The following is a 14152-nucleotide window of genomic DNA, read 5'->3' on the forward strand; positions in this document are numbered from 1 at the left end:
TCTCATCAGGTATTGGTTAATGGAGATCCGTCTTTCACCTCACTACTACAAAAAGTGGCAAACATACCCCTTCTAAGAGACCCGTTGTGTAATTTAACGGGTCTCTTTTATTTAAAAGACCCTACATTACACATAACGGGTCTGTAATAGTAGGCGCCAAAATATAATGTTTTGCGGTTTTAAATTACAAGGTCATATTAAAGACCCGTTGTTATTTACAACTGATCTCTTAAATAAGAGACCTGTTGTTAGGTACAACGGGTCTCATACATATGGTAAAAAAAATGCTAATATTCCTTTTCTATAGAGTTCCATACTTCATTCCATTATTATTAACGCCTCAAATTTTCATTCCCTCTCAAAATAAATTTCTTAAACCCTTCCAATTCATAAAAAAAAACCCTCTTCAAATTTTCCATTTCACCACTAATTTTCTACAGATTGCCGAAAGTCCATTCATCTCTTCCATTTTTCATCAAAATCCCAAATGCACATTGGATTTCTGGGTTACTGCATGTGGCCACTGATATTGCTAGTTGAGTAGCAGCGTGCTCATCTTTGGGTTTTCTTCGAAATCACAAAAATAGGAACGAAACAGCATCTCCTCCACAGCTCCTCCACGGCTCCACCGCAATCAAACTTAAAGGTTAAAATTTTGGCTCAATTGATGCATGTATGCTTTGTTAGGGTTTTATGTATTGATAATTTTTTTGTTTTTGACTTTTTTCATTTAATTTACTTTAGAATTATTGTTTTGTTTGCGGAAATGAAATATTGAAATAAAAATTGGTTCTTGTTCAACATTTGTTGGTGAATCTGCTATTATAGAAATGAGGCAGTAAGTGTATTAAAATTAGTTTAGTTAATAAAAATTTGTTCTTGTTCGACATTTAACATTAACTAGTAAGTCAGTTAATGTTGGCAATCGAATATGCTATTATTTTAGTAATGTTGGATTGCCTATTAAAATTTGTAAGTGTATTCAGATTTCTGCTGCTTGAAATTTCATATCAAGTGTTGGTTCATGGTTTTAGTTTCTTTGCTTTATGATGGTTTTAGTTTCTGTGCTTTATGATGTTTAATGTTCTGGGTTTTTGTTTTGAGGTTTTATTATGATGAAGAGAGAGATAATTTGTTGTTTGAATTTCCCTTTAAATTCTTCATTATTTTAGATTGTATGACATCTTTAATGTTGGTTGGGATTTCAAATTGTGTGTTTTATTTTTTGTTTTTACTAAAAATGCACTATGGAATCATGCATGTACACAAATTGTCAGTTTTGTTGCTAATTGGTTCCTGAGTTATGTTTTTTGTCAATTTAATAATTAGAAGATGAGGGGAAAGGTGTAGGGAGAGGGGCAGGGGCAGGATGGGATTAATAATTTTAGTTGTTGTTGTGTAGAAAATATTAAATGGATCGAAGTTGGATAACAACAACTAAGCCAGGTGACCCAAAATATCAAGCAGGTGTAAGAGAATTTGATAAGTTTGCAGTTAAGAATAGTGGAGGCCGCCATAAGCTACCATGCCCTTGTCACATGTGCCATAATTTCTTGTATAAGAGACCCAAAGAGATACTTAATCACTTGGAGAAATGGAAATTTGACAAAACATATACGTGTTTGATTTGGCATGGAGAATGTAGAGATGGAGCTTCGGTGAGTAACTTTTCAGATAATGCTAATGAAGGTCAACATAAAAATGAGGGAGATAGATTATAGGAAATGTTCCATGTAGTACAGGAGAATTTTGATGAAGATCCCACTAAATTTGAGAGCTTATAAAGTGACTCTGAAAAGCCTTTGTATGAAAGTTGCACTAAATACACAAGGTTGTCTGCCATACTTAAGTTGTATAACTTGAAGGCGGGTCATGGTTTAAGTGATCAAAGCTTTAATATGATCCTAGAATTGGTAAAGGACATGCTTCCAAATGATAATGTCCTTCCATGTTGTACATATGAGGCAAAAAAGACACTAAGTGTCATGGGTTTACCTTATGAGAGAATTCATGCTTGCCCTAACGATTGCATGTTGTCTCGAAACGAGAATAAATCGTTAGAGAGATGAGCAATTTGTAATGCTTCGCGATACAAAAAGAATGAAGGACGAGTGCCTACGAAGGTATTATGGTACTTTCCAATAATACCTAGGTTTAAAAGGTTATTTTCTAATGCCGGAGATGCTGAAAAGTTAACATGGCATGTCTATGGTCGAGAGGATGATGGAATGCTTAGACATCCTGCTAATTCCCCACAATGGAGGTTTATTGATGGAGAATTTCCAGAATTTGCCAAAGAAAAGTGTAATTTACGCCTTGCTTTGTTTATAGATGGCTTCAATCCATTTGGATCATTGAGTAGCACTTATAGTACATGGCCTGTTGTTTTGATTGCCTACAACTTACCTCCTACACTTTGCATGAAAAGAAGGTATATGATGTTATCACTACTAATTTCTGGTCCAAGGCAGCCTGGTAATGATATTGATGTGTATCTGGCTCTACTAATTGATGATTTGACGATGTTGTGGGAAATAGGTGTAGAGGTGTTCGATGCACATCGTAACGAGAATTTCAATTTAAAAGCATTGTTGTTTTGTACTATTCAAGATTTTCCAGCATATGGTAATCTATCAGGATACACAGTTTACGGGAAAACAGCTTGTCCCGTATGCATGGAGGGTTTTCCAGGAAGGTGGTTGAGTGCATCTACGAAGAATGTTTTTGATGGAAATCGTATATTTTTGCCATGTACTCATCACTATCGCAACTTGAAAAAGGCCTTCAATGGACATCAAGAGTTTAGGGTGCGCCCTAAGATACTATCTGGAGTAGAGGTGTTTGAAAAGATCAAAGATCTCAAGATCACATATGGTAAGAAGCATAAAAAACTTCTTGCTCAGCAAGGATTCAAAAAGTGTTCAATATTGTGGAGCTTACCACATTGGAAATTCCTTTTTGTGAGACATACGCTTGATGTGATGCATATTGAGAAAAATGTGTGTGATAGTGTTATTGGTACACTATTGAATATTAGTGGAAAGACCAAAGATGGGGAGAAAGCTAGAGATGACTTAAAGGAAATGGGGATTAGAGATGAACTCCATGTGGTTGAGAATGAGAATGGTCGAAAGTACTTGCCACCGGCTGCTTATACGCTCTCTAAAAAAGAGAAAATCGAGTTATGTCAAAGCTTGGCCGGAGTGAAAGTGCCGGAAGGTTATTCTTCTAACATTCGCAACCTGGTAAACATGGAAAGTTTGAAACTTATGGGCCTTAGGTCTCATGATTGTCATGTTTTGAAAAATTTGTTGCCCGTAGCTATTCGTTAAATATTGCCTAAAATGTTCGATATGCCATTACTAGACTTCGTTTGTTTTTTAATGCAATCTATAGTAAAGTCATTGATCCCGAACATTTGAATGCTTTGGAGGAAAAAATTGTTATAATTTTATGTCAATTAGAGATGTACTTTCCTCCATCTTTTTTTGATATCATGGTTCATTTGACGTTTCACTTGGTAAGAGAGATAAGATTTTGTGGTCCAATATATTTGAGAGTTCAATGGGCTTTTGAAAGGCAAATGAGAACATACCAAGGTTATGTGAAGAATTCTTATCGACCTGAAGGTTGTATTGCTGAGCAACTTTTCTATGAAGAAGTACTACAATATGCTGGTGATTTTATGATAAATTTAATGAGAATAGGGATTCCTACATCCTGTCATAGTGGACGAATGGATGGTGTGGGAACCTTAGGTCGTAAGCAACGTGATATGTCTTATGACAATCGACACAAGGCACACTCATACATTTTGCATAATGAGGATGAAGTTTCACCTTATGTTGAAAGACATATGAGACACTTGAGAAAGTACAATCCAAGAGCAAGCGAAAAGGCATTAGCTGACAGACATAGCAAATCATTCATTTCTTGGTTCAAAGATGAATTAATGAGGGAGCTCGATGACTCTTCAATAGTAATCTCAGATCGAGTCAAGAGTTTAGCATATGGACCTGACTTTAGTGCATCATACTATTCAGGATATGTTATAAATGGTTGCACTTTTTACACAAAGTTCCAAGATGAACACAGCACTATGCAAAACAGTGGGGTCACTTTAGAGGCTCAAGCTATTCACTTTGCTAGTGCAAAAGATAAGAATCCCGTGTGTGGTACTATGAGATACTATGGAGTCATTGAAAATATTTGTGAGTTGCATTACACCATGTTTTCGATTCCTCTTTTCAAATGCCAATGGGTTGACAGCAACAACGGTGTTGAAGAAAGTAACTTGGGACTTATTTTGGCCAATCTTAACAAGGTTGGTCACAAAGAGGATCCTTTTATTTTAGCTACCCAAGCAAAACAAATTTTTTATATGACTGAACCCTTAGATAAGCGAAGGTCAGTTGTCATAACACCAAGGCCTCGACACTCCATCGATGATTGTACTTTTGATAGTGTGTTGGAGACTCCTTCATGGACAAGAAAAGTAGTGGACGATAATGTTGATGACTCTTCAATATATGTGAGAGATGATCATAATGAGGTTACATGGGTTGAAGATACAAAGAAGCGAAAAAATGTCAAGCGAAAGCGATCTCGTAACAAATGTAATTTTTTTTTTTATAAAGTACTAACTTTTTTTTTTATTATTGGTTTTTCCTTAGGATGTCCTACTTAAAATTTTGGTTTCATTATTACAATGATTTTTGCATTTAACTAACCTATTAAATTTATTTTTCTGATTTTTTTATAGGTTGATGGCTAGAAAGAGAAAACGTGTACGCCCATCCAATAAAGGTGACACACTACATCCTGAGGATTATGAGAAAATAAGGCGTGAGGATGAGAGGGGTCGTACTGTACTTGCTATGGTGGGGAAGGCGATCCAAGCAGGCACCAAGATTCGTTTACAATGGTATCCTATTAAAAGAATTCCAGTAGCAGAGCACAAATCTCATTTCTCCACCTACATTGGTGTTGTTGCCCGTGAAAGAGTAACGATTACTTATAAGGAGTGGTCTGACCTTCCAAATGAAGTCTTAGATGAAGTCTACAATGCTATCACAGTAAGCAAACATATTCAGTTTTAAGACATTTGAATAAGTAATACAATAAGCTTTTATGTAGGAAGGTTTAATGTTTCTGTACCAACAATGCAGAAGGGATTTTATGTCATCGAGAATCGCAGAAATTGGATACTGACACAAGCTTCTAAGCGTTGGAAAGCTTTCAAGACTAGGCTAAGACTTGAATAGATGTATCTAGAAGATGGAGCTGTCAGACAATAACCCCCATGGAAATATCCTTTCATCAAAGATACAGATTGGGAGATCTTCGTCAAATATTGTACTTCAAAGGAGTTTTAGGTAGCTTTTATTTTTATAAAATAATTTGAATGTGTTGGACTCAATCCCCTGCCTTGCAAACACCCCTTTTACCTACCATTTCCTAAAGTCAGTCTTGAATTTAGCGATTCAGTTATGAAATCAGTTATGAAGTTCAGTTCTGAATTCAGTTCTAGAGTTCAGTTCTGGAGTTCAGTCCTCAATCCAGTTCTAAAGTTCAGTTCTGAATTCAGTTCTTGAGTTCAGTTCTGAAGCTCAGTTTTGAGTTCAATTCTGAGTTCAGTTCTGAAGCTCAGTTTTGAAGCTTAGTTCTAAATTCAGTTCTGAGTTCAGTTCTGAACCTCAGTTCTGAACTCGGTTCTTGAGTTCAGTTTTGAAGTTCAGTTCTGAAGCTCAGTTCTGAAGCTTAGTTCTGAATTCAGTTCTGAGTTCAGTCCTGAGTTCAGTTCTAAAACTCAGTTCTGAATTTAGTTTTAGAGTTCAGTCCTGAATCCAGTTCTGAAGCTCAGTTCTGAATTCAGTTCTTGAGTTCAGTTCAGAAGCTTAGTTCTGAGTTCAATTCTGAGTTCAGTTCTGAAGCTCAGTTCTGAAGCTTAGTTCTGAATTAAGTTCTGAGTTCAGTTCTGAGTTCATTTCTGAACCTCAGTTCTGAACTCAGTTCTTGAGTTCAGTTTTGAAGCTCAGTTCTGAGTTCAGTTCTGAAGCTCAGTTCTAAAGCTTAGTTTTGAATTCAGTTCTGAGTTCAGTCCTAAGTTAAGTTCTAAAACTCAGTTGTGAATTCAGTTGTGAGGCTTAATTCTAAATTCAATTCTGAAGCTCAGTTCTGAATTCAGTTCTTGAGTTCAGTTATGAAGCTCAGTTCTGAGTTCAATTCTGAGTTTAGTTCTGAAGCTTAGTTCTGAAACTTAGTTCTGAATTCAGTTCCTAGTTCAGTTCTGAACCTCAGTTCTGAACTCAGTTCTTGAGTTCAGTTTTGAAGCTCAGTTCTTGAGTTCAGTTTTGAAGCTCAGTTCTGAGTTCAGTTCTGAAGCTCAGTTCTGAAGCTTAGTTCTGAATTTAGTTCTAAAACTTAGTTCTGAAGCTTAGTTCTGAATTCAGTTCTTGAGTTTAGTTCTGAAGCTCAGTTTTGAGCTCAGTTTTGAGTTCAGTTCTAAAGCTCAGTTTTGATTTCAATTCTGAGGCTTAGTTCTGAATTCAGTTCTGAGATCAGTCCCGGAGTTCAGTTCTGTAGCTCCATTCTGAGTTCAGTTCTGTTTTGATGCTTGATAAGTCTATTAGTTTTGATGCTTTATAAGTTTATTAGTTTTGATGCTTTATAAGTTTATGAATTTAATCTTAAATTTTTTTTGTAGGAATTGAGTGAAAAAAATCGTGTGAGGGCAAAGAAGAAGACCTCAAAGTATCGAGGAGGCCGACTTGGGTATCAATATTTTGAAGAACAAATAGTAAGTTTGACAAATATTCTATATGTAACTATCATATATACAATATTGGTGTTGAAAATTTGATTTCATATAATTCAAACATAAGTCTAAATTAATTTTGTACAATGGCAGGAAAAAGAACTTGAAAAACAGGGAGTCCATGTGTCACAAGTGCCACGACACTTGACTTGGATCAAAGCTCACTCTCAGGTCAAAGATGGAATCATTTTTTTTTATAATCCAGTCGATAGGGAAATCAATGAAGCTATAGTAAGATATCTAATGAAGACTCTTCTGCACAAATTTTATTTCATTAAATTCTTGTGAATGATTGCCTTGATTTGAATTTATTTCACTTGGTTTCATCTATTACATCCCTTGAAATTTTAAATTGCAGATTGCAGTGGAGGCTCAAGCTCAAAGAGGAGAATTCGTGTGCAATGGTCGGGATGACATATTAGCAAGAGCACTGAATAAGAGTGAGCATGGTGGTTCAGTGAGGGGAATTGGATCAGGTATCACAAATAAGGAATATTTTGGGTTTAACAAACCAACTACACCAAGCCAATTGTATGCAAAAATCGGAATGATGCAATTAGAGATGGGAACTATGAAAAATAATCAGAATTTATTATTGTCTTTCATCATGTCATGCTTAAATCAGGAGCAATTGAAATCGTTCATGGCCATCTTTGGTCAATCAAATGCTGGTCAATTTGGCAGTTTGGGTGGGCTGGTTGGCCAATTTGGCAATGGTGGTAGTCAGCCTGGTGGTCAGTCTAGTTCTGGTGGTCAGTCTGGTCATGGTCAACAGGTTGGTTCTTCTGGTCAGACTAGTTTTGGTGGTCAGAGTGGTTTTGGTTTTGGTGGTCAAGCTGAATTCGGTGGTTTTGGTGGTCTTGATGGTAATAGGTTAGGTTTTACCCAATTAAATAATTTTGTTGACCATGGAATGCTTAAAATTCCACTTACACAACTGCTAACTAGAGGGGTTGAGCAACAACAAAGTGAAGGTCATCAATTGTTGGAGTCTCAATTTCAGGATGCTGCTGATGTTTCATGTGGTCATGAGGCTCACAGTCCTCCCGTGCAACAGGATCAACTTCAAAGCTCTGAGGCTGAGATGTACCATGTTTCTTGGCCTCAAACAGAGCAAATTAATCAACCTGACCATGCACTTATGAACAATCATGATGATAACTCAATTGATCTTTGCCTCAAACACAGCAATATCACTTTTCCTGAGGTATTGTATTAAAAGTCATACATCTTCAAATGTAAATTATGTATATGAAATTTGATTCTGTCATGACTTGTATAGGGCTGGATTGATTGTCAACTGGCCATTGAGGACGGCGATAAAGGACATGTAATTGTTGCTAAAGGGAAAGTCTATCAAGAGAAGGCAGGAGAAGTCATCAGAAATCATGTTCGATCGCTACCCCCGCCGAGTCTCTATTGTAGAAGATATTGTGCAGAATGCTCCCTTGCCATGTCCAAATGAAGAATTAATCTTTGTTTGCCAAGCTAAGAAGAGTTACACTTCTTGGCCAATTCACTTGATTCTTCCCGTTAAGGTATTGTTATATCAGTTTTTTTTACTAACTGATTTTAGTTCATAATTGATTTTAAGTTAAGAGTTGCATTTACTTGTTTCCTCATTGTTTGTTTGTATGAAAGGCTGATGTGCACCTGGATAAAGACGTGACTACTTCATCCCCAAGATCGACATCATCCCAAACATCAACCACTGACATGCATCTTTTCGGAGCTGAAGATTGTGAAAAAGTGACTACTAATTTGTTACAGTCGTTAAAAACTCATGCTTTGGGAATGAAAAAGAGTAGTAAATCCATCTCCTTAAGTTTCCAGAAAACCGTATTTCTGAATCAACATGTGGTTAATGTTACTCTTGACTACGAAGATTTGCTTAATTGGTGTTTCCAGAAAGAGATCGGAGCTGCTCACTTTAATATTTTCATGAAGTAAGTTCATTTACATTTTTAAGATTTGAGAATTTCTATTTTCAATATCTTCTTACATGTTTGACCTTTTATGGATGGCGGGGAAAGGTACTTGAAAGAGCAATGTCAAGAAGAAGGAATTTCGGGTATGTTTGGATTTTGCAATTCCAATGTTCTATCTCCAATGAACCCAACAATAGAAGAGGAAAACCCGTCTACATACTTAGTTCGTGTGTTTGGGTGCAATGAGGGAAAGAATCGTAATCAATTATTCTTTGCACCTTATAATGAAAAGTACGTGCAATATGTGTTTTCTCTACAATAGCAGATAATTATTGATATGTTATTTTATTAACTTTTTGTGTAATTTTTATGTAGTCGGAATTGGATGTTAGCTGTGATTAGCCCTTGGAATGGGATAGTCTATTGGTTGGACCCAGGTGGAGCAAACAACATACATGAGTTTGCTAAAACAGTCATCAATGAGTAAGCAGTAGAGTAATCATTTATTGAATTCATTATATTTGTATTGATGTTCAAGTAATATTGGTATTTTTGTCATTATTATCATTAATTATCTTGTCATAATTATGTAGGGGAATCAAACAATTTATCGCTGTCCATCACAAGGATATCAAGAAAATAAAAAAGGATGCATATATTGGGTTGAAGCAACCAAAGATATTCACTTTATATTTTTAAACTTAACCTACGATAATCGGTTTTAGGTCTTTCACATAATAAAGTAACTCATGGATGATCTGTTGTAGTGTCCTAGCCATCCTAAACACAAGAAGGACTATGGATACTTTTTGTGCCGGTACATGCTCGAGATTTTAGAAAAAAGGGTGTTATGGATTACTGACAAGGTTAGCACTTATGCACTTCATATACTTTGTTGTTTCAACTGAATATTTTTGACTAAAATTTGTTCACTTTAACACATATATTTCTGCCTAATTGGTTATTGTGAGTGGATTTGCTTGAATATACTTATGCACTTGGCAGGGCACAGCAGCCGCCTAGCCTTGGCAGGGCAGCATCTCGCTGCATCCATGCCTTGGCAGGGCAGCTGTAGCCTTGCCTTGATAGGGCGGCAGCCTTGCCTTGCCTTGCCTTGGCAGGGCAGCAGCTCACTACATCCATGCCTTGGCAGGGCAGCAGCTGCTGCCTTGCCCAGCAGCGTAGCAGCTGCACCAACACCCCCTACGCACTCTCCCCTACCCTGCACACCCCCTGCCCTGCAAACACCGCCTGGATTGCCCTTGCCTGAAATCAGTCCTGTAATTCTGATCTAAATTCAGTTCTGAATTTAGTTCTGAAATTCAGTTCTGAATTTAGTTCTGAAATTCAGTTCTGAATTTAGTTCTGAAATTAAGTTCTGAAAATAAGTTTTGAAATTCAATTTTAGTTTGGTTTTGAAATTCAGTTTTGAGCTTTGGTTCACATATTCAATTTAGTTATGAAATTCAGTTTCATGCTTTGGTTCTGAAATTCAGTTTTGAGCTTTAGTTCACTACTTCCATGATCCTATTTAATTCATTTTTCTGCTATTTACATTGCAGTTCTTTACTCAAGAAGCTTATTTATCGGAAGAAATTGATGAGATACGAGATATTTGGGTTGAATATTTGCTTAAGCAACTAAACTAAGCTGATGAAGAAGTCAAAGATAGTATGGTAATTGCTTGCGTTTTGGTTCAAATTTTTATTCAACACTTACACTTTGGAACACATGTGTGCCATGGTTGATGTTTAGTGCCATGGTTTTTTTTGTAATGGTGTGCATGGTAGAATGTTGATGTTTTTGGAAACAATGGTTGATGTATAGTGCCATGGTTTTTTTTTTGTAATGGTGTACATGGTAGAATGGGAGAAAATTAAGAGTTAGTCTTTTTTTGTAATGGTGTAATTGTGGGTGGCACAACATTATATGGGTGAGTTTTTTGTAAGTGGATTGATTGAATTATATATGAAGTAGGTCTAAAAATTTATTTGTCAACAAATTTTATTGAATTACATATTATGCAGGTTAGTTTTAAAAGAAAATTAATAGGTAATTATTGAAGAAATTGCTGGAAAAAAAAAACCATTTAAAAATTTTATTGATGAAAAAAAAAAAAAAAAAAGAGTGTATGCTAACAGACTTGTTAGGTGAAGAAGGGATCTTACAGGTTGATGAATTAAATAAAAAAAATATATCAAAGAGACCCCATATCTTTGATATAGGGTCTGAAGTTAATTTTCAAAAGGACCTTATTTCTCTTTTAACGGGTCTCTTTAATATAGCAAACATACCCTATTTCTTTTACAACGGGTCTCTTATCTTTAATATTTTATTCTAAAAGAAGTAATCTAACAAACCTGGTATTTTGCATAACGGGTCTGTTATCTTTTAAAAACAGACCCCATCCATAGAGGCGGTCTGTTTATCTGACAGACCCCTTAGATAGAGACCCGTTGATAGGCGGTTTGTAAAGGATAATTCAACGGGTCTCTTCTCTTATTTTTGTAGTAGTGCCTTTCTCCCACAATGTGGTCTTCGGTAGGGTTATCCGCTTTCATTGTATTTGTTTGTTCTTTGTATGGAAGTTCTTTCTGCCATGTTACGCAGTGCAAAGGAACAGACGTTAATCAAAGGAATTTTTATTTCGTGTGGAGCATCTTCTATTTCATATTTGTTTTTTTACAGACCCTTCCTTGTTTTTCATCCAAGTGTCTCCGTCTTCCTGTGATAATCTAGTGGGCCTTCTTTCAGATTTTTGTGGTATGTGTTGTCAAATGGTTAATCTGCAAAAGTCCTTTGTAAAATTCAGTCCGAACACTCATTCTGATTACCAGGATTATTTGGCTCGTAGTTTGAGGCTTCAATGTAGGGATTCTTTGGATTCTTATTTGGAACTGCTGGTTGATTTAGGGTGAAGTAAGGTTTCAGAGTTCTATTTCTTGATAAACAAAGTTTCAAAAAAGCCTTTCTGATTTCACTTCTCTTCGGCTTTCTTCAATAGCTAAGTTGGTGATTATCAATTCAGTTCTTGTGACTTTGTTCAACAATATTTGGTCTATGTTTCAAATCCCTTCCTAGATTTGTCAACATATTAATCGAATGCTTGCTTGTTTATGGTGGTGTTCCTCCTCTTTGTCTGGGGTGATGACCCTTCACTCTTTTTCTCATCTTCCTAAGGGTTTTGGCGGAATAGGGCTTCGTATTTTACAGAGCTTTAACTCAGCCTTGATGTTTAAGCAGAGTTTCCGTATATATCGTCATCCTCAGCTCCTGGTTTCATGTGTGTTATCAGCAAAGTATTCCTCGCTTTGATCTTTCCAACCTAGTCGGGTTCCATAGTCTTCGTGGGGCTGTTGAGGTCTTTTAGCTAGTATGTCCACTCTAGCTTTGGGGATTGGATGAAAATTAGGGTCGAGGACTCAAGTTCGCCTTAACGGGGTTATTTAGATCTTGTTTGGTGAGTTGGATGTTTTGACTCATGTTTCTTCTATTACTGATCCGTGTTCATACGTGTGGGATACTTCTATGGTCCGTTGGTTTTTCAACAATGTTACAGCTTCACGTATTTTGTCTCCTGATCGCCCTCACAAACTGATGGATGATTTTGTTTACCTGTAGAAATTTACATGTGATGGCCAGTTTTCCACTAAATCGGCTTATGCATTGTTGATTCACCCATCTATGGTGCCAGTGGCAAGTGATCCGGTTTCAGCTTCATGGTAGAAGTGCTTTTGGGGAATTCCAATTATGTCCATATTAAGGATGTTTTGCTGGAAATTGCTTCATAATTCCTTACCTTTTTCTGCTACTTTGTAGTCCCCGGGACTTCCTGTCAACCCCGTGTGTGTTCTTTGTCATAATCACTTCAAAACGACTTCACATTTATTTCGCAATATTAATTGTTCGTTTGTTTCTCATCTCTTGACCACCAGTCCCTTGCGAATCTAGAGTAATTCTTTAAGTGTACACTCGTTTACTCACTAGTTCAAAGAGATGATTTCTTGTTATAAGAATTGTTGGAATTCGCATAGTCTAGCCACGTTGATCTTTTTGTAGTAGGCTATTTGGCTTACTCGTAATCACATTGTTCTTAGTTATGTGGTCTGGTCTCCTGCTTCAATTCTTCATATTTTTGCAGATTGGGTATCGCGTTGTTTGGAGGCTGCTACGTTTTCTAGCTTAGTTTTCATGTCCTCTCCTGTTACCTCTAGGTTTTTACATGGCTCGTATTCCGGTATTGCAAACTATTGTATAGTCTTTGATGTCACTTGGAACAGTTGTGATCAGGTTGTAAGGGTTTGTTGGATTTTTAGAGAGGAGTTTTCCTCTACTGTTTTGGGTGGGTGTGCCCGAGCTTGTCGGACTTCATTAGCTTTACAATCAGAACTACAAGCTTACTTATGTTCTCTTCAAGATGCTAGATGAAAAGGGTTTTTGAGACTTCTACTCTATACGGACAGCACAGTGCTTCTTTCCATGTTATGTCGTTCATGTTCGAATAATATTTCCTGTGTTTGGTTGTTAAGGGCTATCAGAGACATTCGGTTACAATTTGATTCTTGTTGAATTCCTTAGGTTCCTCGTCTCTAGGTCTGGTTGACTATTCGTGCTCGTCAACATTGTTTTCTTTTCTGGTCGTTATGATTGTTATTTGTTTTTGTTTCCTTTGTTGTTTCGTTTTTTCCTGCTTTATGTACTTCTGTTTCGTTATTTGAAAACTTTGTCAAAAACAAAAATTTTTTAAAAAAAGCCCACTGTGTATATGCATTAGTTAGAAAATTAAATAAAAACAATTAAAAGGTCAAAATTTCATTGGTAATTTGAGAAAAAATAATCCGACATCTCCCCTATGTTATTGTACGTGAACATGACTCTAAAGAGGAAAGACGTCCACCGTTTAAATATCTTCTCTTTGAATGGTGGCTTGGAGTGTAACGACAATAAATAAGGAGTGGAGGAAGACTCTGCTTTTTGCTGTTGATGCCGCCGATGATGTTAATAGGAAAAAATATATTTAAAACGAAGGGTGGTTCATTTGTGGGCCTAGTTCATCTCAGACTATTATCAGTGTTGTGCTAGAATTTTCACCCTAAATTCCTATGACCTACAGGTAGACAGGTTACAGGTTGCAGATTAGCAGCGTACAAGTCAAAGGTAGCTGCCAAGTCAAGACCAAGCAACGGAGCATATTCTCGAGGAATATTCCTAGGAATCTTCGAGTAGGAAAAGGTATAAAATGTTATCCAAAGAAATCAAAACCACTACTAGCAGTCAAGCCGTTGAGAAAGACTAATTCAAACGTGGGAGTACCAAACCCGGTGACGTGGACAGAATGTAGGAACAGCTTGAGGTAGTAACTCCGGATTCCTAGGGATTGTGGGAAAGAGCCGTTGAAGATCTTTTG

General features: G+C 36.6%; 1 protein-coding gene across 1 annotated transcript; it reads left to right on the top strand.

The window, feature by feature from the left end:
- Positions 1 to 1412: 1412 nt before the first annotated feature.
- LOC145637057 (uncharacterized) lies at positions 1413 to 3332 on the top strand. Its single transcript, XM_081688571.1, has 3 exons — positions 1413 to 1658; positions 1866 to 2056; positions 2153 to 3332. The coding sequence occupies exons 1-3, from the start codon at positions 1413 to 1415 to the stop codon at positions 3330 to 3332; spliced, it is 1617 nt and encodes a 538-aa protein (XP_081544697.1).
- The last annotated feature ends 10820 nt before the right edge of the window (positions 3333 to 14152 follow it).

This window comes from Chenopodium album, chromosome 6, assembly GCF_948465745.1.
Source record: "Chenopodium album chromosome 6, dcCheAlbu1.1, whole genome shotgun sequence".
Taxonomy (NCBI): Eukaryota; Viridiplantae; Streptophyta; class Magnoliopsida; order Caryophyllales; family Amaranthaceae; genus Chenopodium; species Chenopodium album.

What these genes read in the sequence shown, in the direction of transcription:
- LOC145637057 (XM_081688571.1), top strand. Translation starts at nt 1,413, where the DNA reads ATGGATCGAAGTTGGATAACAACAACTAAGCCAGGTGACCCAAAATAT. An exon ending in AATGTAGAGATGGAGCTTCG is followed by an intron (nt 1,659 to 1,865) that starts GTGAGTAACTTT and finishes TATAACTTGAAG; the next exon opens with GCGGGTCATGGTTTAAGTGA. An exon ending in TCTCGAAACGAGAATAAATC is followed by an intron (nt 2,057 to 2,152) that starts GTTAGAGAGATG and finishes AATAATACCTAG; the next exon opens with GTTTAAAAGGTTATTTTCTA.